Source organism: Mytilus trossulus, chromosome 3 (assembly GCF_036588685.1).
Source record: "Mytilus trossulus isolate FHL-02 chromosome 3, PNRI_Mtr1.1.1.hap1, whole genome shotgun sequence".
NCBI lineage: Eukaryota > Metazoa > Mollusca > Bivalvia > Mytilida > Mytilidae > Mytilus > Mytilus trossulus.
In genome coordinates, this window is record NC_086375.1 from 22429851 (window position 1) to 22451713 (window position 21863).

At 31.1% G+C, this 21863-nt stretch overlaps 2 protein-coding genes across 2 annotated transcripts; both read left to right on the forward strand.

Moving 5' to 3' along the window:
- The first annotated feature begins 1205 nt into the window (after positions 1-1205).
- Positions 1206-12466, forward strand: LOC134710534 (interferon-induced protein 44-like). Its single transcript, XM_063570905.1, has 6 exons — positions 1206-1728; positions 2336-2397; positions 6193-6390; positions 8212-8358; positions 10194-10365; positions 12147-12466. Exons 1-6 carry the CDS (start codon positions 1206-1208, stop codon positions 12464-12466), a joined length of 1422 nt encoding a protein of 473 aa, XP_063426975.1.
- Positions 12467-15628: 3162 nt separating this feature from the next.
- Positions 15629-21432, forward strand: LOC134710526 (interferon-induced protein 44-like). The gene is made up of 6 exons (XM_063570897.1): positions 15629-16331; positions 17178-17215; positions 18482-18679; positions 19320-19466; positions 20441-20612; positions 21058-21432. The coding sequence occupies exons 1-6, from the start codon at positions 15812-15814 to the stop codon at positions 21429-21431; spliced, it is 1449 nt and encodes a 482-aa protein (XP_063426967.1). The 5' UTR covers positions 15629-15811; the 3' UTR covers position 21432.
- The last annotated feature ends 431 nt before the right edge of the window (positions 21433-21863 follow it).

Consider the following 21863-nt stretch of genomic DNA (forward strand, 5'->3'; position numbering starts at 1 on the left):
TAAAAATAGAACCATATATAACACAAGTTTTAATCAAAGAAATCTGCTTGACCAGAATAATTTTTTTTTTATCATATTGTCAATCGGATTTTTTTTTTAGAATTTTTTTATATGGTCTTTCCCTTATCGCAGCTTCATGCACTGTTTTATTTTCTGAAAGACAGTCTCATTTCAAATCTATATTTTCCGCAATAATCAAATTAAACAATTGACAAAAAAATCTGAATCTATACAGAAGAATGTGTCCCCGTGCTAGCAGTGTATGGCCATATATTTTTTTAGTTAGAATTTTTAGCTTGGGATAGAGCATTCTGCCATTTAGTAAAATTCTCTCTTTGGCAATTATACCACATCTTCTTTTTTATATCGAACTTTAAGAAAAAAATCGAATGTTGTGTACACGAATGAAATGGACCAAGGTCAAATCAAAATCGTCTTCACCTAATTAAAGTTTTTTAGCGGCATTTTTATTTCAACTGAACTTTGTTTAAGAGTTTGGCAATAGATAATGCAGGATAACCTATGTATGCTAACATATAAATAAGAAGATGTGGTATCAGTGCGAAATAAGACAACTCTCTCTCTCTAATTCACAATGTGTAAAAACAATTAAAGGTTACATTACGGCCTTCAACACGGAGCATTGACTCACACCAACCATCAATTGATTAAGCTTTAAAGGGCACAAGAATTACTAGTGTAAAACATTTCAAACTAGAAAATATATTTATATGAAAAAAACACCCGAGAAACGAGGACGCGTATGTGATATTTTAACAACTGGGTTCTGAATTAGGACTATGCTGCGCTATTCGTCATATTCGTATATTTGGACAGGTGAAAACAAATTCAATGGGTTTTAGCGCTTTAAGAGACGCCAACCAGTAAATCGAGATATAACACAAAATAAGTTAACATTGCATATCAAAAATACATTACAAATTGTTCCAATGGGTCAAATAAAAACGAGAGTACGATTTGAGAGTACTCGCAGAAATTTTAAGCTTGTTAAAAGCAGAAAGCAATCAATAATAAAAAATCATGTTTACATCTTATCTATTTCGTCCTAATTTAAGTGTATGGAATATTGTAAAATTGTCAAACATATAACATATCATGTAATATACTTGTATCTATGATAAATTTATCTACAAATATAATAATGATCGATATAAATCACACATTTAAGACAGAAACTGCATGAAATGGGCGTTGAATTAAAGAAGATTGACCAGTTGCAAATGAATAAATGGATTGATGGAAACAAAAAATACACACTGCTATACAAAGCAACAAGGGATGGATGTTCTGCGGGTGCATTCCATAATAAATGCAATAATAAAGGACCAACTGTTACTATTTTGTACAATATCAATAATTCCGTATTTGGAGGGTATACTTCCGTTAGTTGGAGAAGTGCTGGAGGTTATCATGCCGATGCATATGCTTTCCTATTTCGTCTTTACCAGAATGGAAGGTGGATTCCAATAAAAATGCCGTTCAGTGGCAGTAATAATTCTTCTATTTACGATGATGCTTCTTTTGGTCCTACTTTCGGTGCATTTGATCTCAAAACATTCACAGGCAGTATAAACAGCAGTGGAACGTATTATCATTTAAACGGGACCACCAATTTTGGCCAATCATATACCATGAATGGCGAAACATATAAATCTATAGCTAATGGTCATTTACAAATCAAAGATATAGAAGTTTATTTGGTAGAGGGTAAGTTTAAAGCATGCTCGTATCTAAATCATTATTAAGGAATCAAGTCCGTTAGGGCACGCCATTACATAAAATTTTTCTGTTCCACTAACACAAGAAATACAAATACATGTATTGGTAACAATGTTTCATATTATCTAAACCAAATACCAGTTTGAAAATTTTCATTCCAATTCCATCAATGACTTTTTCTGTTAGACAGTAACAAATTGAGTTTGTCATGAAACTGTTAAAATACTGTTACAATATTAATCTATAAAATGAAACGACTAATGGCCAAGGTAAAGGAGCCAATTTACGAAAACATGCACATGATTCCAAAACATATCGGTTAGTATTAACTACCTGACTTTAATTCTAACTTCAAACTCCCGGAATATGTATATAACAAATTAGTAAATCAAAGTAAATTTGATGTCGTAGACAATGGCTCACCAGCATTGATTAAAGCCTTGAATGATAATTGGAAATGGACACACAATTCTTTTTTTTAATATGACTTGAAAGTCACTACTGATGAGTCCTTTGAATAAGAAACCCGCTTCTGTCATATACAATTTGAATGCCTGAATCTTTATAACTATATGTAAAATATTTTATTAAATAGACTTACCTGCTAGATTACCTCTCGATGAGCCATGGAGGAAGACCCCAAAATGGGATGAAAAGGTACTTTTTGGACTGCAATATAACTTTAAATAATCATATGTGAGTTAAAAATAGAAAAACAATACCAGTTCGGCATCATTTGTTGTTATATACTGCAAAGGAGTAGTGTATAACTGCTGTTCTTCACTACAAACAGGACTATTCATAATTAATGCCAAAGGAAATTTTATCATTGTAGCTGCACCTTGCCCAAACCTCATATGTTTTGGTTTTCATTTGGATTGTAATATATATATGATATATCAATATATGACGCAGAATCAGTATCGGTCATAGATTGAATAATTTCAATCAATCCAAAAAAAGGGGATTTTATGTAAAACTTACTCGAATCTCGTCCAAAGTTGTTAAAAAAAATAATAATATACAATATCATTCATCATTAATACAATTTGTTAAAACAAAAACTATAAAGCTTGCCTCTGATTATTTTTTTCAAAATATAGAATAATGAACAGTATGTTAATACATAATTTCTAAAATAATAATATGATGCTATATCTATTTTCAGCTATGAATCAATAAACAATTTTAATTTGATTGAGCAAAACAGCTATGAATTGGATTGTGATTAAATAGTTGACATGTCATAGCGTGATAACTAAGGGTAAATGCTGTCTAAGAACTTAAAATTTTGAAATTGAGCTTTCACCTATATAAGTTCGTTATCAAAAATCGAAAAACGTGGTTAGATTCACAATACAAAAAAAACAAGAATTAAATTTTTGATAAAATTAACCAAAGTATAATTTTGAACCGTTTGAGCCTCAATGTCGACAGATTTGATAATGAACCTAAAATCCAAATTAGATACAAAGTTAGACACAGTATAAAAAAGAACAAATTTGAACCCCGATTTTGACCAACTTGAAAACGGAGTTTAAAATAAAAAATCTAATGCATGGTGAGATTTACCATATAAAAAAATCCCAAGAATTGTATTTTTGATGAAATAAAGCAAAGTTTAATTTTGGACCCTTTAGACGTGTGGATCAATTTGACTATTGACCAAATTTCAAAATCCTAATAAACAGTTAGATTCAACATGGAAAACAATCAAATAAAATCAAATTTTGATGAAATCACATAAATAAGAACTTTTGTAACGGTTTATTTCTTCCTCTGTGATATTTTATCCTGAGGATAATTTGTCCCGGTAATTTTTTTCAAGGCATGGTATTTCACAGGTTGATTTTTTCCAGAGTAGTGAAAATCTATCTGTGTTATGCGGATAGTATGTCCCGGTATATATTTGCCGTACTATATTTCACAGAACCGTGTGAAATAGAGTCATATTAACTACTATGTACGTTACTCACAATCAATATATACCTGTCTATAATTATAAATGTTTCACAAAGGTAGAACAAATTTGCATAATTTATCAAAGGGAGGTAATTATGAGGAATTTATATTTTAAAGATATTAATATAATATATTTCTGAATCTATTTCATAGTGACAATTTTCCTTGAATCTTAATTTTTATATATCCATTTATATAAAAAGATGACTAAAAACTTGATTTAATAAGACAGATAACATTTCACAGGTAAATACTATCCAGCTGTTAAACATGCTTTTTTCCCAATATATATCGTTATGCTATGATATATCTGATTTCCATATGATTAACAACTACATCTTTGTCCCCAGACAAAACTATTTATATAGTTAAAAGTATCATCATACTCAAATTCTTCTATTACTGTTAACAGTAGTAATGCAACTATATTTCTACCTTACTTATAAATTGTTTATATTTGTACTAAGTTCTGAAAACAACTCACTTTTACATATATAATCACATATTTCACTAACCTTATTCAATCATGTTATTATTTTCACAATTACGATCTTTGAAATTACTTCTGGTTTTCTTTCTTATGTTTCATGATAATTTTCTTTTTAAAAGGATGATATTGACCTGAATATTTCAGGAATGTTTTTCAATTATACATTTTTTTTTAACTATTTCGCTTTAATTCAAATACACTAAATATTATCATTTCATAGTTTTTTTTAAAAGGATAAGTTTTTTTCTAATAACTATTCAATAAGTTAACTACCCAGATAGAATTTCACGGCAAAGGAAAAAATATCCCAGGGAAATATTTTCCTCCGGATAAAAAAATAACAACAACTACTGTGACATTTTACCTCCGGATCAAATGTCATACGGATATAATTTTGCTTTACACTTTGACCCCGAATTAGACCATCATTAAAATTTGACAAAAAAAATCGAAATACATGAAACCATTTTATCTACTTAATATTAAAGTCAAAGTAAGTTTATTTTTTGACCATATTGACCTCAATGTGGACCAACTTGATAATGTATTTCAAAATCTAAAATGGTTATACACGGTTAAAATCAGCATATCGAAGAATGAAAGCAACTCAGGACTTTGAATTAAACCCCATTAAAAAATAAGAAATTTATATAAAAAAAGCATTGTTTTTTGGTCCCAAAATCATTCCCAACTTTTCATTTTTTTATATAAAAAATAGTGGTAGAATTTGATAGAGATCCGTAGAATTACATGTATACTTGAGTTGTTGTCCGTGATCTTTAAAAATCCTGATTCCTAAATGGTTTGGGCCATAACCTTTGTACTCAATCGTAACCTTCCTTTTGAGGTATGGAAACTTATGGTAAAATTTCACAAATATCCATACACTTGACCCTTATACAGAAGGTATTGTCTAAAACCAAGAAAAAGACTTTTTGGCATATAACTCAGTTAAGTTATGGTATACGTACTTCTGATTTTGTTAATATATAGTTAGTTAGAATCAAGTTCATATTTTTTTGTTAATTTATTATCAATATTTCGAGTTCTGACCTGTAGATTTAATGTTCAGTTAAAACGCATCAAGAAATATATATTTTCACAGAATAGTAGATTGATACAAATAAGCTTAAACTTTGTCTTGTTATTTCTTCAGGATTTGTAATTCCTTTTAATACGACAATCGTACTTATACAATATATAACGGGAGTAGCAAGAACATTTACAGGAACTTACCAAAAACTTTAAACCTGCAAACAGGTTTATCGTAAAGACTATTCAATTTTCTCGTGCTTTACTTCGTATTTAATTTGGCCTTTTGAACTTTTTAGGATTCGAGCGTCACTGATGGGTCTTTTGTAGACGAAACGCGTCTGGCGTATATACAAAATTTAGTCCTGGTATCTATGATGAGTTTATTTACAACAACTGGGTCGATGCCATTGCTGGTAAAGATTTAATTCCCCGAGGGTATCACAAGCTCAGTAGTCAGCACCTTTTGTGCTGATATAAATTATCACTGATATGGTTATATTTATAAGTTAACAGTTTACAAAATTTAGAATATTTTGAAATACTAAGGCTTTTCTACCTCAGGCATTGATTACCTTAGCTATATTTGGCAACACTTTAAGGAATTTTGATCCTCAATGCTCTTCAACTTCGTATTTTATTTGGCCTTTTGAACTTTTTAGGATTCGAGCGTCACTGATGAGTCTTTTGTCTTTATAACTTTCATCTTCACACTTAGAATTTGGAATTACAAAAAACAACACCTTAGCTACAAAAACAGGCATAATGTACAATGAACTATTAAAACACTCTGAATTTTTTTCTGGCAAAGTTACAATTCTAATGTTGGTTCACTTACAAAACTCATAAAATTGACATATACGGACAAAATGTACATTGATAAGTTTATATTTAACTATCTTAGTTGTCTATTGCTATAACGGCAAAATTCGCATTTAAATATAACCAATATTTATCTTTCATATAAGCTACTCAATGCATTGAAAGAAAAGATAGAACAATATAAACCTCTTCGGGAACTAAATGTGCCTCATGCACGTCTTTTATTGGTTGGACAAGTAGGAGCAGGAAAGTCCAGTTTCTTTAACACCATCAATTCAATCTTCAAAGGCTATATAACAAGTCAGGCATGTAGTGGTAATGCAGAGCATAGTGTAACAACTGTTGTGAGTAGTATTATAATTGAAAAGATTTGTATTGCTTTTAGTTTAATCAATACTCACTTTTTTGTAATGACTTGTCTACGTATTTTTAGTGTATCTAATTGCTCTCATGTACAGAATTAATGATCGAAATCCAAAGAGGATAGAATATGTCAAACGAATATAGGTTTCTCCAACAAACAACCATCACAACAACGAAAAATATGGCGATGATATATTGTTATTTATGTTTTGACCGTTTGATAGTAATGCAAAAAATCTGCTATAGCTCGGACAAAGTGAGTCGCAATTGGACTACATGTATTGCTTTTAGTTTAATCAATACTCACTTTTTTGTAATGACTTGTCTACGTATTTTTAGTGTATCTAATTGCTCTCATGTGCAGAATTAATGATCGAAATCCAAAGAGGATAGAATATGTCAAACGAATATAGGTTTCTCCAACAAACAACCATCACAACAACGAAAAATATGGCGATGATATATTGTTATTTATGTTTTGACCGTTTGATAGTAATGCAAAAAATCTGCTATAGCTCGGACAAAGTGAGTCGCAATTGGATTACCAATCACAAACGTATGATGTTGGACAAAAATATATCGAAAAAAATAATTCGTTTTGGCCCATGATGACTTTAAAAATGTTTTTATCTCAAAATTATCTTCCATGCCATGTTTTGCATTAAAATTGAAAAAAAAATTATTTCACTCATCGGTGACCAATATTTTTAATTAAACTGTACTTAAACTAAACTATTGTAAAATTGTGGCGATTTCTGTAATTTAGTTCTTTTTTTATTTTCTATATTACCTTTTTTTCTCCTATTCGTTCAACGGGGAAAAGTACCTTAACAAAAATGCATGCTTCTCTCGAAGGCAGATTGTGAGCGTAAAGAACGGTGACCCCATATTTTAATTTTATTTTTCTATTCAGTAAAGGACAATTTTTGTTTAAAGTAGCGAAATCCTTTAAAAAAATGATTTATACCCGCGAGCCCCCTTAAAAAGTTAACAATAGAATTAACGGTACCAATAACTTTGAAATAACAATGTAAAAATTTTGTCAAGTTCTTAAAATTCATAATAAAGTTTTGAGCTCATTTGTTCCCAGCTTATCTTTACTTTTCAGGGCCATGGTTTCTCTTTCTAAAACAAAAAAAATATTTAAGGATATACTTCGGTGAGGTTTTTGGAATTTGTGTCAAATGTGGTGTTTTTCCATACAATACAACGTCAATAACACCTATTTATCTTTTAATATAAGACTTAATGGCTCATAAAAGGTCATTTGACAAAATTTAAGTATATTCTTGATTTTCTTTCTTTTGCTTTGAGACCGAAATAACTCCAATGATAATATGTGGTAAAAGTCTGAATCAACCTTTCCCCTCCATATTTTATAGATCAAATATCTAGAAAAGGAGCTCCATGACCTATCACTATTTTTAGCTTATTTTAATCTTTAATTAGTACTCTTCCAGCTTAAAGTATCAATTCTAAATTCTTGATTTATTTAATTACACTCAAGATCATCTAAGAACATCCTTAAGTCACATAGTTTGTTAAATTTTTTCGTACAATGATAATCTTAAAAATACATATCATCGTTTTTCCTATATAGTGTATCATGTACACATACTGACAGTCACATTGGAACTCAATGTTTATGTTATGTTATGTTTTTATGGTGGCCCAATTATTTCACATTATTTGAGTATTGGTGGTACCACTAACTTTGTTTAAGATCAATGTTTTTTTTATTCACAATTATTGTTTTTAAAAGAAATAGTATCACATAAGTTTTAGTGCATTTATTTTTGTAGTATCGGATGTATCAAATCAGAAACTGGACATCAGGCGAACCACTAAATTTCAGAATGCATGATACTAGAGGAATTGAGGCAAACCAAGGTATTGATGCCCATGAAATGTGTTTCTTATTGGACGGTCATATACCAGATCGACACCAGGTAGCAATATTTGTATAGATAATGAAGTAAAACAGAAGTGTGGTTTCATGATTAGGAATCAAATTTGGTCAACCGTATCTTCCTTGCGTTGATAAAATATACAGCATTTAGCTTATGATTCGATATATTATAACATTAGTAGTACTTATGTTGACAACAAATAATCTGAAATGATATTTAAAATGAGATTGAGTAGATCACTGATAGTTTAACTATTCATTACTTCAGCGACTGTATCGATGTTGTAATCATTTCGAAAATAAACGCAACAATAGTTGATCTTAAGGAATATTAGTAATCAGTATAATAGAAACACAACAGATATATGGTATCCATCCGTGAAACAAATCCAATAACATTCACAGTAAAAACACATAATATGCATGCAAAGAAAAGTCATTGTAAGGCCTTCAACACGGACTAAACACATTCACCTCATTGCGAGTTTTAGACGGCCCCTAGAAATGGTATCAGCTAAAAGAAATAAATGAATAGAAGATATCTCATGTATAGGAAGCTGCAGATACCTTCTACCAAATATTATGTTGTTTCCATATCATAATTGGTACGTGACGAGATAGCATATTCATTTCTGGCGGACTTTATCAGTAGAGGTAGCAAGATATAGGAGCCAACCAAAATAGTTATGAGAATGGACAACTGAAATCGGCAACACAACTATAACGGTCACATTCATGAAATAATTACTTCTAAAGACAAAAGAAAGGTCGTATAATCTGTGTTATTTTACCGATGTTGTCAATTCTGTATAGTGACATTTTCCCAGTTGACTCTGAATCACATGTATGGTAACAAAACCATAAGGTGACGTTTTACTGTAGCAACGCACACTGGAGTTCATCCGAAACACTGATTTTCTTGGTTGAATGTACAATCAAAATGGACCACCATATTTTGAGCACCGGTAATCGATTGTCATATCTGAAAAAATGATAGTTCATATCGAAAAAAAAACCACCAACATTTCAGACAATACAATGTATTGTCCTTACAAAACTGGGTATGAACAGTAGACAATTCTAAGCATTTTATTTCAAGTATTGACTATGTTAAATTATAATCCCCAGCGAGTTTGTTTATTTCTGTGCCTATGCAATTACCATTGTTGATCAATGAAAACTTTATAATGAATCACACAAATCACTTCGTTGTGATCCGATTGAGTGAATTTCATTATTGACACATACATGAAATCTTCTGTGACTATATAAGCTGATATTTCTTTTGTGCGAAACTTACATAACCTAAATGACCGAATCTAAGCAGCAACGTAAAAACTGCAATAAAAAAGGAGCGAAAGATACTAAAAGGACAGTTAAATTCATAGTTCGAAAATAAACTGACAACGCCATGACTAAAAAGAAAAAGACAAACAGACATATAATAGCAAACAAAACACAACATAGAACACTAAAGGCTTATCAAAACGAACCCCACCAAAAAGGGGGGTAATCTCAGGCGCTCCGGAAGGGTAAGGAGATCCTGCTCCATAAATGTTTTTTTCATATACGTATACATTTAAATCTCTTACTGGCAAAGAAATTATTCTAATACATAGAAAGAAAACGCCCACGAACATGCACTACAGCTTTGATCATATCTAGCGTGAATAGTTATCAAACGTTCCAGGATTATAATTAAATACGGCAGACGCGCGTATCGTCTACATAAGATTCACCAGTGACGCTCAAATCAAAATAGTTATAAAGCCAAACATGTACAAAGTTGAGTTGAGGAGCATCATACTTTCCAAAATATACAGTGTTCTATTTATATGTACTATACAAATTAAAAAATTAATGTACAATTTTCAGCTCAATCCTTCAGTTCCCCTATCAACAGACATTCCAGGGTTTGTGACTATCCCTCATCTATCAGACAAAATACATTGTGTGGTGTTTGTCATAGATGGCAGCACAATTGATGTCATGCCAGAGAAGGTTATTGAAAGGATGAAGGCACTTCAGAGTCGCATGAATCAAAAAGGTCAGTATAAATTTAAACTAAAAAGTTACAAGAAGACCATACGAAGGAGGCTGTACATGAATAAATAAAATTTGTTAATTGGTAAGTTTAAAATGTTCAACAACAAAAACAGTTATCAACCTTACGTTTTATATTTCTCATTCAAAGAGCAGTTTCATAGGAACAATCTTCCATTGTTGAGTCAATTTTCTGAAAAAGTCGAGAAACTCGGTTTGGAAGTGAAATATATTTATTATTTGTTTCAGTTATTTCGAATGTATAATTTTATTGATTGGTCAAAGTTATTTGAAATTTTGTTTTGTTGATTTTTTCATCTTTGGCTAAAGTGACTAAAAGTGTGAATAAAATAGAATATGCAAGATATTATATGATTGTTGATGGGTGTTCAATTCAATGTGCAACAACTTAGCTGAACACATATTTACAACACCCATTTTGTGCGTCACAGTTTTTCTTTCACTTATGTTAGCTGTCATTCTGTCCGTTTGTCCGGTGATTATTTGACTTTTTATACAAAAAAGAAGTATTTTGATGAAACATCATAAAACGTGTAATTACTTGAATCAACGAATAAAAAATCAATTGTAAAAAAAAATGTTTTCAGCTACAGAAATAAAGGACTTTAACTTGTCAGTTTGCCTAGATCAATTTACTAATAAAATACAATCTTTTATTTGGATAGGTTACAGAAAAACATATTTAGTTTTTAGTAATTTGTTTTGAATATCGTTACAGAGTGACAGGAATTAAATTCTATTGATTTGAGATATGGGAATTTAACCTTCATAGTCAAGGGACTTTTAACATACCATGTGCAAATCGACTTACAAAAAAAACAAATTTGTTTGAATGTGTAAATGTAAGCTACCTTTTGATTTTGAAAATGTTCTGGTTTGGAGTTCCAACGAAATTATAATAATAATTCCTTTTGATTTTATTTTTTGGGAGTCTCAAACTTTCTTATTTATGTCGAGAACAATTAAACAATTCAAAATTGATTCACATGATAAGTTCTTCTAAACTGGTGAAACCAATAAGGCGGCGCCTGAATGTTTGATGTATTCTGAAATTAAGCATCGAAACCATCCACCATGGGACTTTCATAGAATTTCGAAGGGGAACTGTTCACACTGAAAATATATTACTTTACATCCTCATTACGACTAGAAGGATTCCGTTCTGGATACTACCAAAAAAATGGCGGACACTGATAGTCTGAGTTTATACTCGTCAGCCGTACACTGATAGTCTGAGTTTATACTCGTCAGCCGTGCACTGATAGTCTTTACTTGAGGTCTCCATCGAGCGTGAAGATTTTAGATTTTCTAAAATAAATACACGTTCATGGAATTTTTAAGTACATCAATAGATATATAAAAAAAAAACTATCAGGACTCACCAGAAAAAAACATCAACATTATTATTCAAAGAAAAAAACGACAGTGTTTGTACATTTAAAAAAAAATAAAAAATGAAAGGACACGTTCTAAACACACTAGATTAAAAGTTTGACATAACAACCTCATATTCACTTAAACCGATCTCAGGTGTTTTGGAATGGTAAACAAATCCGGCAACATATGTCTGTTTTGGAAAGACGTATTTTAAGTAAATTTTGTGATTGGAAGTTGTGTTTTTTTTTCTTTTCAAATGTATTTTACGAACCGAGGCAGAAAAGACCTAAAACAATATCTTGCCTCTGTCCTTGCCATTGTTCTTTTTTTAGTATGTTTACTATGATTATAGTTGAATGTAGTAAAATATTGTCAAACATATTATAGGAGTTCCACAAGTGGTTTTGCTAACAAAGATAGATAAGATGTGCGAAACTTCATGTGAAGACCTTTCGAAGGTTTTCTCCAGCTTCGTTATTCAGCAAACGATAGACAGAGTATCACAGATAATAGGACTTCCAAGGTCACACATTCTTCCAATTAAGAATTACGAATCGGAGATGGAGCTAAATGATAACGTCAACATTCTAACTTTGATAACCTTGCAACATATTTTACATTTTTGTGATGACTACATGGACAACTACCTTGACCAAAATGAAGAGGGAAAAATGAAAAAGCTGAGTATTAGGGAGAAAAACATTTGATTTTATTATGTATAAATGTTTGGTGGATAATCATGTTCATAACTATACGCTTAAAATGTATACATGTAAGAATTGGTTAAAGGTTTCTCTAAAAAAAAATTAAAAACATGTTTAAAATTAACTTTTGTGTCATTTAAACACAGATTTTGCTGACACAATGAACTACTTTTTTTCTTACAGATAATACCTTTTTGAAATGTATTCTGCTTAAATCTATTTACTTGATTGATGTTATTTAATTTGTGTGGTTTTTATTTTTGGATTCACAAACTGAATAAATTGAAACATTGAATGCACAACTATTAAGATCGAAAAGATTTAATATCAACAATTCGTTCCACGACGGTTATCATGGTAATATATTTCAGTGGTCATACTTTGTACAGTGCTGTAGTCGTTATGGACACAATTATTATCATGCGTTTTTTTTCTTCAAAAATCAATGTTACACAGCACGATTTTGTTATTACTTTTTTGTGATTTCTTTGCTTTGTTGCTTATAAAAACATATGTTTATAAATCGTATGCTTATAAAACATATGTTTCACAGTAGATTATATTTTTTCCCGTATTCTTTAAATAAATGAATTTAACAAGCTTTGGCTATTGGTATTTTTAGTTTACTATTTTGAAATTCCTTGCTTTGTTGTTCCAAAATATATGTTTTAGATATGAATTATCTGTGAAGTCCTTATAAAAAATTAACTTGGTTATCGGTGTGATTTATTTATTATTTTGTAATTCCATACATGTTGGTATCAATTATATATTTTTAGAAATAAATAAGATGTTAAACAACCTATAGTTAGGTTCTAATGCATTTGGTCTCTTGTGGCGAGTTGTCTCATTGTCAATATCCTACATTGCCTTTATTTGAACATGATAGTGCTAGTCGTGTACTTTCGAAATTTTAAGCATTTTATGCTCCTAAAATTTGCACTTCCTTTAGTCCTTTTTTTTTTTTTTTAAATATTACAGCATCACTGATGAGCATTAAACATTTTAGTTAGATAGTAAAGTTAACAAACACAGTTAAAGATACTTCAACATATTTTTATATATTTAAAATATATATTTTTGATACGTATTATGCATCCTTCTAGTCGCCTTAAATTGTACATTTGTATATGTTAGCGGCAATGAATAAAACTAAGCATTAAGCGTAAATTTTAGGCAATAAGCTCACGCCTAGAACTTAAGATATTGCCTGAAATTTCCAGGCATTTAGATTTTTTCCTGAAATCTGATGATGACTGTACAACCTTTTTCGGAATGTTTGTTTATCTTCCAAATTGATTGACATGTTGATTTGGTAAAATATTCCGCTTTAATATTTTATAAATATTTTTTTTTTTCAAAACTAGTGTAAACTGATTTAAAAGATCTTTAATCATTTAGTGGAGTCTATTACTTAGAATGTTTATAAGTTTTGTTCACATATGATTATTAATAAAATGAATTTATTGCGACTGTCATACAATTGAAATGTATTGCTAACTATAAAATCAGGTTTTATCTACAATTTTCTACATATTTGTTTTACTGTATTGCCACAGAATTATCAAAACTATATTTGAATACCAATTGAACTCAATCATATGCACAAATGTCTACGATAATAGAGGCCAACACTGAATCTGAGATGTCTACACAAGATTACAAAATATCAGAAAATAAGTCGTTAACATGTCACAATATACCATACTATGCTTACTTAAGTTGTTAGTTTTCAGTTCCCAATTTTTTTTAAACAATTTGAATTCATATAAAAAAAAATGTGTCCATAGTACGCACATATCCTTATCGCACTATCACTTACTTTGTTCAGTGGACCGTGTAATTGGGGTCAAAACTCTAATTTGGCATTAAAATTCGAAAGATCATATCATTGGGAACATGTGTACTGAGTTGCAAGTTGATTTGATTTCAACTTCATCAAAAACTACCTTGACTTAAAATTTTAACTTAGCGGGACAGACAAACAGACGGACGCATAGACCAGAAAAGATAATGCCCACAAATGGGCATACTAAACCACACTTCATTAACTAACACAGCTATACATAAAAAACCTATTTTTGACATGACACAACATAGAAAACTTAAGAATAAACAACACGAACCCCACCAAAAACTAGGGGTGATCTCAGGTGCTCCGGAAGGGTAAGCAGATCCTGCTCCACATGCGGCACCCGTCGTGTTGCTTATGTGATTACAAATCCGGTAAATAGTCTAATTAAGTAGGTCAAATTTATGAAAGGGAAGGTGATTGTAGTTACGACGTGATGAACATATCCGATATCATTTGTGAAACGGTTATTCCATAACGGTCAACCAACTCGTGATGGCGTCCGTAAAATTTACGAAAAGATGATTTCAACTTCACCATTTGGAACTCTTGGTTTAATAGCTTCCTTGTGAGCAGTAACCCTTTATCAAGAAAATCATGATAGGAAATGCAAGCACGGGAATATCGTATCAATTGGGAGATCTATATGTGGTTAACTTACATTTAATAACAGTTCTTCGTTAGTGAAATTTAAACTGTGAAGCTAAACAAATTGTTTTGCTGTTCTCTGAGTTTGTTGTTGTGACGTTGCGTTTTTTTCCAGTCAAGACTCGACGAATATTATATAAAAAGATTATTGTATACCTTCACTTGCTTCAATTATTTGTATAGTAAAAAAACATAAACCACACTTGAAAAGTAGTTTACACGTCCCTAATGCAGTTAGTGAATGATACGTTGTGCGGTAATTTTTCAGCTTTTTTGGATTCGGGCATCACTGATGAGTCTTTTGTGGACGACGCGCGCGTCTGGCGTATATACTGGGTTTGGTCCTGGTATCTATGATGAGTTTATTTATCCACATACTAAATCATGTTAATGCGTTAAATTTTATTGTTTTTTCCTAAATTACTACCTGAATATCAAACATATCACAACTTTTTCGGTGATTATTTCCGCTTTGTTATAATCGTAAAAGAAAATTTTGCGCTGACATACACTCGTTACTAAATTTGATGTATTCGATTAAACATTGTTCTTATTTGTTCAAAATTAAATGTTTCCCTTACTAATACATGTAATAGGAGAAAGTAGAAAATCGCCTTTCTACGAAACGAAAGTACACTAGAGGTATATAACCAGTTAAACGTTATCATAGACGACGTAAGTCACGGATGACGGAAGATATTACATATAACCTTGGTATAAACGAACAGGAAGTAAGTTGTCGTTGGATAATGTTTTGAATTAATCAAAGGATATTAAGGTAGGGAGTAGTGAAATCATAAGACAATATATTCATCGAAACAATTCAATAACAGTTGCAGGTTATCAAAATGATTGTCGAATTTAGAAAGGAAGATCGAAGCCAAATGACAAAGTGGATTGGTGGTATGAAAAAGTACACACTTTTGTATAAGGCTTCTGGAGACGGGTGTACCTCAACAGCTTTCCATAATGCTTGTAACAATAAAGGCCCAACTGTTACGATCCTTTATAATCATGATAATTTCATATATGGAGGATACACTTCAGTCAGTTGGAGAAGTATTGGAAACTTTCAATCGGACACAAAAGCTTTCCTTTTCAAACTTTATCAAAATGACACATGGTCACCGGTAAAAATGCCAATAGCTAATTATCGAAATAGCATATATGACCATGCTGACTATGGACCAACATTTGGTGACCGAGATTTGCAAACCTTTTCTGGCAAAGTTAACTTTGATGGTACAATTTTCAACTTGAATGGAAAAACAAATTTTGGAGCATCCTACACAATGAATGACGAAAATTATAAGTCTATTGCTAATGGCAACCTGAGAGTAAAAGACATTGAAGTATATTTAGTTGAGGGTGAGTGACATTTATAATGTAAGCATCTATCATGACCTGATCAATTTAAAAGGTAAACAAGCAAACAAAAAACAAAACAAACAAATTCATTAATGATTTAGGAAATGTACGTTTAAACAATGAGTATATTTTACTCAAAATAACTGGAAAAGAAATGCAACTTCTGGGATGATAAACTACCTTGACAAAGAGAGACGAAAGATGCCGAGGTTACATTCAAAATCATAAGTCGAAAATAACTGACCACATCATGGCAAAAACATGGACAAACAGACCAACAACAATAAACATAACACAACATAGTAAACTATGGACTGATCAACACGCACACCTCTAAAACCTTGGGCGATCTCAAATGTTGTTTATTGTATCATCTCCACCACGAATGCTAAAAAATGCAAAACAGACATTTTTCAATGTTAAATAAGCGATAAAGCCAATGAAGTTATAAACAGAATAGCAGACACATTGTCAGAACAGCAAAGAAAAGTGCAATAAAGATATTCTTTTAGGAGAAAAAAGAAAGAATAGCAGACAAAAAGTAAAGTCACCTCCTGATGGATTTAAATTTGATATCATTGATTTCCAAAAATAGTAATTTATTCAAATACCTTGAAATTCAGATTTTTTTTTATTTGAATCGTCGTTATTATAATTTCTTAATATGTTTTGGTGATATTCATGGATGGCTTTGAAGGTATATATATTATTCAAAATATGTTTAGAATGTTGCTTTAAAATACAGAAGTATGCTTATCAAGCAAGTGAAATAGTCAATGTATCAAACAGGGTGATAATAATAATTGAACATCTTATAAATTGGCATAGCTGTTATTGTACTTTTAGAGGAGCCATGGAGAAAGACACCTAAATGGAATACAAAGGTAAGAACATAATGTGCATTTGTACCTATCGAAATAAGTTTGGAAGACAACAACATAAAATTTTAAATATATTTAACACTAAAGAAGTGAATATTTCGTGTATACCAGCATCCAATAGCAGTACGCTATCAAACATGTTTTAATTGGTGTAATAAAATTTACTTCGTCTGGAATAAGTTGCTAGTAACATTTAGTCTATATGAAGTAATTAGAATACAAGTTTTGTTCTATGTTATGAGGTATTGATTTAAACCTCTTTACTAATGTCAAAAGATAAACACATAAAGAACCAACTTATTGATCTATGTTCAAGCAGAATTGATGGAATACTATATAATAATATTGGTATCTTCCAGAATTTTTTTAACAGAACTGAAAACACTTATACTTCATTATGTTAAATTGCAAAATTGGAAAAGAGGATAAGACATCCACAACCGCGAGCTGCATAAAATGATAGAAAACACGTGAGCTCATGACAAAGAACAAAATTTACAAGGCAAACGCTTATAATTTCAGTTTTATTGTTTTATCAGTCAAAAGACAACCATTGACTTTGTCACTGCAGTTTTGAACGTTCTACATCTGTATGGTCAAACGATATTTTTCTCTCACGTTTCAACACACTCGAATTGACATCTGATGTTTTATAAATTACCACAGGGTTAGTGCCAGTGGACTCTCAATCACTGGGGATAGCATTAATACTATAGCCAGTTAGTGTTCAAATATTGGCATGATTATCTTAGGTTACGGTTCCCTCAAGTTCACCTAATACAATTTGTCTTGTTTTGTTTTCGCTGTTGACATGAATATCAATTATATGGTCGTTTTTATAAATTTCCTGTTTACAAAACTTTTAATTTTTCGAAAACCCATGAATAGATTATTTTAGTCATATTTGGCACAACTTTCTGGAATTTTAGGCTCTCGATGCTTTTCAACTTTGTACTTGTTTGGCTTTATAACTATTTTGATATGAGCGTCACTGATGAGTCTAATGTAGACGAAACGCGCGCCCTGAATATTAAATAATAATCCTGGTACCTTTGATAACTATTTATTCAGTATTTACCAAATATATGACAATTGCAAACTATACCGTACAAAATAGTATGAACAACTGCACTCATCCGGCAAAACTGAAATACCTGTGTGCTGACGATAGCTAAAAAACATTTTTTTTACTTCGTCTTTTCATGTTTGCATAAGATCAATTCTTAAAAATAAAATGGATATTTCTTTAATTTGTTTTTGTCATTGCAGCTGCTGGCTGAGCTAAAGGAAAAGGTTGAAAAATATAGACCTTTGCCGGGTTTAAAAATTCATCAAGCACGGATTTTATTGGTGGGACAGGTAGGCTCAGGAAAGTCAAGTTTCTTCAACACTATAAACTCAATATTCAGAGGATATATAACAAGTCAGGCGTGTAGTGGTAATGCAGAGCATAGTCTTACAACTGTGGTAGGTTTAAATATCTAATAACTGAAGTACATGTATTATTGTCGGCTGTAATTAACGACTGTATATGTATAAAAGTGACATGGAGTTAACCATGAGTATAATACGTTTTATTTGTACGATCTTACGAGGTGTAAGGGTTTTAAACAGATGGTGTTTTGTATGCCTAAAAGAAACCACATCAGTTTCCTCTCCTTTATAGTTGAATCGACAGTTGTGTAAATTTTTAAATAAATTGATATCGCTTTATGAATAACATTCAAGTGGTTTCATCTGCTCGGACCATACCAGGGTATATTTGAACAACAAAGCCTACCATAACTGTTTTTGATAACCAAACGACATTTCATTGCATACTAATTTTTGCCATATGTACATGTATATTGATGCACAATATCATTCAGCCTTTAATCAGCAATGTATGGGAAACAATGCACCTAGAAATTCTTAAAAAACAAGTTCGAACTTTAATCGTAAAATGATTTACCATACTATTGTTTTTTTCTTTACTTTTAAAGATAAGGTCTTTTTATCTTTTATCGCACTCTTTTGTAGAGTATTACGACAAACGGCCGTTAATCTATATATTTCCAGTCGGCATTTATATATATCCCTTTAATCGAGTTCATTTTCCCCCTTTTAGTATAGAATGTATCAAATTAGAAAAGGAATAAGAGGGAAGCCAATGAATTTCCGACTTCATGACACGAGAGGAATTGAAGCTGACCAAGGAGTAGATGCGAATGAAATTTGTTATTTGCTTGATGGAAACATCCAAGATGGATACCAGGTAACACAAATCTAATCAACTGACACCTTATTATTTTTCACGCTGCTTCTGTGAATTGTTTTATTTTCTTTCTATTTGCTTCCTAAGATAATGTTGGTTATAAAAAAACTATATATTATAAATGATTTTCAGAATAATTGTTTGAAAAGTTTAAAAGTATAATGAAAAATGTAATACTATCTGCAGAATGGAAAGTCTCTTATCAAATGGCAAAAATTAAAAGCTCAAACACATCTACCAAATGGATAACAACTGTCATATTCCTGACTTGGTACAGACATTTGAGATTGCTTCTAGTATTTGCATTAAAAACTGTCTCTTATATGAGCTTCTCAATACTCATTTCCAACACAACCTTAAGAGACAAAAAGCCAACAAAATTTATTTAATTTTGGGATACCCGTTCTATATTTTAGTTGCTTCATTTTAATGATTAAAAGATGCAAACAGATTAACAGCATCAACTTTAACAGATGCGTATTCTCTACAATACGACACACGACGCCAAATATATGAAATTCTAGAGCGATGAATAAGAGCTGATAATATCAAAAAGGCGATAAGTGTGGCCAAATATATGATAACGATTTGAATTTGTTATACTTCAAAACTTTAAACTACATTATACAGCCTTTCCTTCCTAATTTTGATGTCTATATTTCTACTTCCTTGATATTGAACTTTTTTAAGTGGTCATTTCATTTTCATTAGAATAAAACTTTGGATAATAAGTAATAACCTTAATCAGAAAACAATGCCTAATGATAGAAAAAGGTAATATTGGACGGGAAATTGGATATTATTTTTGGGTCTAAAATTCCTTTGTCACATTCCAAATGGAAAGATATAGTTTAATGTTTTAAAATTTATCGGATCTTTAGCTGATATCAGTTCGACTCTATTTTGAAAGAAACCTAGAAACAAATCTAGTGAATTCAATCTCATATTATGATTATTTGCATTCTGTTTTGTAGTTCAATCCATCGGTCCCTGTTTCAACAGACACACTAGGTTTTGTAGAGAGTGCACACATCAGTGAAACAATTCATTGTGTAGTGCTTGTTTTAGATGGCACCACCGTTGACGTTATGGCAGAAAAGGTCGCCGAAAGGTTAAAAAAGTTACAGATGCGCATGAACCAACGAGGTATGACAGTAAAGAACTTTAATTGCTTTTATTATTTTATAAAATATTTCAACATTTATAAAAATGATCCCATTTGAATTATCATATATGAAAAACAACTTAAACTTATGGTTGAGTGGTTTGTTGTTTCGGTTTAATAACACCACGCCAATGCATTCTACTAAATTTTATCTGAAAACGACAAAGTATGAAATGAGATGAGAAAAGCTCAAATAATGATTAGGGTCTTCTTCTTTCTATTTTTTTTTTAGCTTTTATAAACATAACACTTGGCAGCATCTCAGACAATATCATTGTCATTTTTTTTCAGAAACTCGATAGAAAAATTCCATCCATGAGTAAAATTAACTTTGAAAAATACTTATATGACATTTGCATCGGAAACACAAACATATGAGAGCATGTGCAATCATTCTAATTCAACTCTTTCTTATATACATTGTAGGTATTCCGCAAGTAGTTTTGCTAACAAAGATAGACAAGATTTGTGAAAAAACAGAGGAAGATTTATCTAATGTTTTTTACAGTCCTTTGGTCAAGGAAACAGTCGAAAGAGTTTCACAGATTATGGGATTACCTAGGTCACATATCCTACCAGTAAAAAATTATGAATCAGAGATGGATCTTAATGACAATGTGAACATCCTGGCTTTAATGTCCCTGCAACAAATATTACACTTTGCGGATGACTACATGTATAACCACCTTGATAAACATAAAGAGGGCATTAGTTTCAGCTTTCATGGGATGCTTCGAAACATCATATTTATTACCATGTCAGCTGTTGTTTGTTTGTTGGCATTTTGGTTTTATAAGTAAAGATATTAGTAGCATTTTGTTGGTATGTTATATGTTTTGTTATTTTTTTTTAACAACTTTAGTTGGTTTTCAGCTTTCTTTCTTATTAATATAAGACGAGTGCAGCGTACGTTTATCTCTATCTATAATAATATTCAAGATAATAACCAAAAACAGCAAAATTTCCCTAAAATTACCAATTCAGGGGCAGCAACCTAACAACGGGTTGTCCGATTCATCTGAAAATTTCAGGGCAGATAGATCTTGACCTGATAATTAATTTCACTTCATGTCAGATTTGCTCTATATGCGTTGGTTTTTGAGTTATAAGCCAAAAACTGCGTTTTACCCCTGTGTTCTTTTTTTAGCCATGGCGGCCATCTTTGGTTGGTTTGGCGGGTCACGCCACACATTTTTTAAACTAGATACTCCAATGATGATTTTGGCTAAGTT

Excerpts from the sequence above, each read along its gene's own strand:
- LOC134710526 (XM_063570897.1), top strand. The coding sequence starts at position 15,812 with ATGATTGTCGAATTTAGAAAGGAAGATCGAAGCCAAATGACAAAGTGG. Across the intron at positions 19,467-20,440 it reads ACATCCAAGATGGATACCAG|TTCAATCCATCGGTCCCTGT; the intron begins GTAACACAAATC and ends TCTGTTTTGTAG. Across the intron at positions 20,613-21,057 it reads GATGCGCATGAACCAACGAG|GTATTCCGCAAGTAGTTTTG; the intron begins GTATGACAGTAA and ends TATACATTGTAG.
- LOC134710534 (XM_063570905.1), top strand. The coding sequence starts at position 1,206 with ATGGGCGTTGAATTAAAGAAGATTGACCAGTTGCAAATGAATAAATGG. Across the intron at positions 1,729-2,335 it reads AGAAGTTTATTTGGTAGAGG|ACTTACCTGCTAGATTACCT; the intron begins GTAAGTTTAAAG and ends TTTATTAAATAG. Across the intron at positions 10,366-12,146 it reads GAGTCGCATGAATCAAAAAG|GAGTTCCACAAGTGGTTTTG; the intron begins GTCAGTATAAAT and ends AACATATTATAG.